This window comes from Crocuta crocuta, unplaced genomic scaffold (genome assembly GCF_008692635.1).
Source record: "Crocuta crocuta isolate KB4526 unplaced genomic scaffold, BGI_CrCroc_1.0 scaffold50, whole genome shotgun sequence".
In the NCBI taxonomy this organism is placed as follows: Eukaryota; Metazoa; Chordata; class Mammalia; order Carnivora; family Hyaenidae; genus Crocuta; species Crocuta crocuta.
In genome coordinates this window covers 7,917,919-7,921,521 of record NW_027527428.1, presented here as the reverse complement: position 1 = coordinate 7,921,521, position 3,603 = coordinate 7,917,919, and the positions used below count along the sequence as shown (strand labels likewise).

Here is a 3,603-nt window from a genome sequence, read left to right as displayed (position 1 = left end):
GCTGTAATCTTTACGCTGATTTGTAACTAGCTATCCTTTTTTTTTTTCAGCTATCTTTTTGAAATAAAAGTTCTTAATATGGCCACATAAGCAGGACACAAGAGAATATTTTTAATAATTAGAACAAAGTAAGTTAAAGTAACTTTAATATCTGCAGCTAATCAATCTTAAAAGCAAACGGTTATTCCTAAGTAGAGACATTATAAAGATAAGCTTCATCTTCTGGTTTGAAGTATTACCTTAAATCAGTTTCAGTACAAACATGTTTTATGAAGACATAATACCCAATATTTTCTTTTATTGTTCTTTTATTTTTTTATTATTTTTTATTATTTTTATTTTTTCCTTAAATAGTTTACCCAATATTTTCTTTTTCTATTTCTGCAAGTGGCACCTGGTTGGCTCAGTCGGTTGAGCGTCTGACTTCGGCTCAAGTCATGATCTTGAGGTTTGTGGATTCAAGCCCTATGTTTGGCTCTGTGCCGACAGCTTGGAGCCTGGAGCCTGCTTCCGATTCTGTCTCCCTCTCTGCTCCTGCACTGCTCCCACTCTGTCTCTCTCTCAAAAAAAAAAAAAAGTCTCTTCTTTCAAAAATAAACAAAACATTAAAAATTAAAAAAAAAATTCTCCCACAAGTGGTGGTGCCTGGGTGGCTGTCAGTTAAGTGTCCGACTCTTGATGTCGGCTCAGGTCATGATCTCGTGGCTCGTATGGTGGAGTTCGTGTCGGGCTCTGCACTGACAATATGAAGCCTGCTTGAGATTCTCTCTCTCCCTCTCTCTCTACCCACTCCCACCCCCAGGCTCTAAATCTCTCTCAAAATAAACAAGCTTAAAAAAAAAAGTTTCCCCCCAAAGTAGGGCCTTTCCCCATGAGAAGATAGAGTATGTAATAACCCTGGTCTTTGGTAAGGCCGAGCTGACCTGCGCGCTCTCAGACCGCAAGCATGAAGGAGTAACTAGATCTGTGCGCACAGCCGTGGCCCTGTTGGCAGCGGGCGGTGCTCGGGGACCCCGGGCCGCATCCAGCGCTCCGAGGGGGCGGCCGTCTTTATTCTGAGCGGCACCTTATTTTATTAGGAATCTCCATGCGCTTAGGTCTTTCAAAGCCACTACAGAAAACCAGAAATTCATGTTGGCAAACGGCCCCAGACCCCCTCTCCTGAGCCGACCTGGCGGTCATGTGCACAAGGACACACGGGGTGGCAGACGCTCCGGGGTGGGGGGTGCTGGAAGCTCCAACATGTCCCAGGCCACCCCATCCCTTGCTGCTCCTGGAGGGCCAGCCGCAGGCATCACGCAACATCTGTCTGTGCAGAACGGGTGAGGGACGCCCGCAGGGTCTCCTCCTATGTTCCTTGAGATGTTCACGGAAAACCTGGTCGATGCTGTGCCCCTTCAAGCTGAACTCGGAGGCCCAAAGGGCAGCTCTAAACTGGCATCATAAATGCACAAACAGTATCAAGGAGTCTCACCAAGACTTTTGAGGAAGCCGCAGAGTCTTCTGGATGCATCCGTCACACTGAGGCGGAATTTGGCAGCAAAGTAAGGCAGAGACTGAGGACACACCGACACTACCAGCACCTTGTGCTGTGAGGTATCACATTTCTGGAAGAATCAGAGGAGAGGGAGTATAGAAAGTAAAACAAAACACTATAATAAACAGAACAGACAGAATGTCACAGATGTTCTGTGAACAGACTCCTAAATATGCATGTACTAGTAAGTATAATTAAGGAAATGGGGAAAAAATTGGGATTAAAGAGTATGACATCCTGGGATGCCGGGGGGGGGGCTCAGTCAGTTAGGCGCCTGACTCTTGATTTTGGCTCAGGTCATGATCTCATAGTTGTGAGATCNCACTGAGGCGGAATTTGGCAGCAAAGTAAGGCAGAGACTGAGGACACACCGACACTACCAGCACCTTGTGCTGTGAGGTATCACATTTCTGGAAGAATCAGAGGAGAGGGAGTATAGAAAGTAAAACAAAACACTATAATAAACAGAACAGACAGAATGTCACAGATGTTCTGTGAACAGACTCCTAAATATGCATGTACTAGTAAGTATAATTAAGGAAATGGGGAAAAAATTGGGATTAAAGAGTATGACATCCTGGGATGCCGGGGGGGGCGCTCAGTCAGTTAGGCGCCTGACTCTTGATTTTGGCTCAGGTCATGATCTCATAGTTGTGAGATCAAGCCCCCTGTGGGGCTCTGCACTGACCATGGAGCCTGCCTAAGAGTCTCTCTCCCTCTGCCCCTTGTCCCCTGCTCATGCTTTCTCTCTAATAATAATAAAAAAAAAGTATATCCTAAGAGATTTTCATCAATTAGATTTTTTAATGTTCATTTTTTGAGAGAGAGAGAGAGAGAGAGACGCAAGCAGGCTCCGTGCTGTCCCACAAACTATAAGATCATGACCTGAGCTGAAATCAAGAGTCAGACATTTAACCAACTGAGCCACCCAGGTGCCCCTCCCAATGATAACTTTTACGTCATCTAACACAGCTCTGATTTCTTTTTCTAAATGTGTTGTCTAGGACCTTTAACTCAATCTCTGATAAAGTGGTGATAAATGGTACTTGTATCTTGACTCAGACCTCAGTGGAAATGCTTATGAAGTTGTACTAGTATATAGATGTTTGCAGAAATTTCTGGTAGATACCCATAGCAGTCAGCATTTCAGTTGCAGAAAATGGGTCCCCAACTCACTGGCATAAATCATAAGGAAATGGTTATTTTGTGAAACTGGAAGTACATTCTGGGTTGGTTAAGTCAGCCACTCAAGCTGTTGTTAGGGACACAGCAGTTTCAGGAGTTCAAGCCCTGCCTTGGGCTCTGTGCCGACAGTGTGGAGCCTTCTTGGGTCTGTCTCTCTCTCTCTCTCTCTCTCTCTCTCTCTGTCCCTCCCCCACTCATGCTGTGTGTGCCTCTCAAAACAAACTTAAAAAAAAAGTTATCATTGGGAGACAACACACCTAGAAAATTCGAAGTAATCTAGGAAACTAGAATATCAAGCTTACAAAATAGCTACGTATGAAAGATACATGAAAACCAACAGCTTTCCACACCAACAAAATCAGTGATACAGAATTTAATAGACTAAGATGCAGTACATGTAACGAAACACCACAGAGCCCCAGTCCCACCAAGAACAAGTTATAGTTATAGAGAAAGAAGACTCAACAAAAACACTCGTGGGATCACAGAGCCTAACCGGAGACACAAACCACGATCATGGATGAAAAGAGTATTCAGTAGAACACAAACTTCCCTTCAATAACCTATCAACTCAATGCAACTCGTGTCCAAGTCCCCCAGTTAATACCCAATAGTACAAAGTCAGCCAAGAAAGGTGAGATCGCAGAGCAAAGGGAAGTCGGGGCCTACCAGAGACCGGGGCCGTTAAAATGGAACCTAATACCATACGTACGTCTCACAGTACGAAAGGCCTTCTGGTAACGACGCAAATGAAAAGCTAGTGAGGCGAGAGCGCTCTACACTGTGACTCAAGCGTGACGGAGTGTGAGCACACACTACGTGACAAGCTCAGTCCGCGGGAAATCGCCTGTGCTGTGTAAGCCGGGGCCTGGGGTGCTGCG

General features: G+C 45.1%; 1 protein-coding gene across 1 annotated transcript in view; it reads right to left on the bottom strand.

The window, feature by feature from the left end:
- The window catches only part of NARF (nuclear prelamin A recognition factor), a 17,434-nt gene that overhangs the window by 8,919 nt on the left and 4,912 nt on the right, over positions 1-3,603 (bottom strand). The window contains exon 4 of the mRNA XM_077756622.1: positions 1,475-1,607. Coding sequence (XP_077612748.1) covers positions 1,475-1,607 — 133 coding nt within the window. The remainder of the gene's footprint in view (positions 1-1,474; positions 1,608-3,603) is intronic.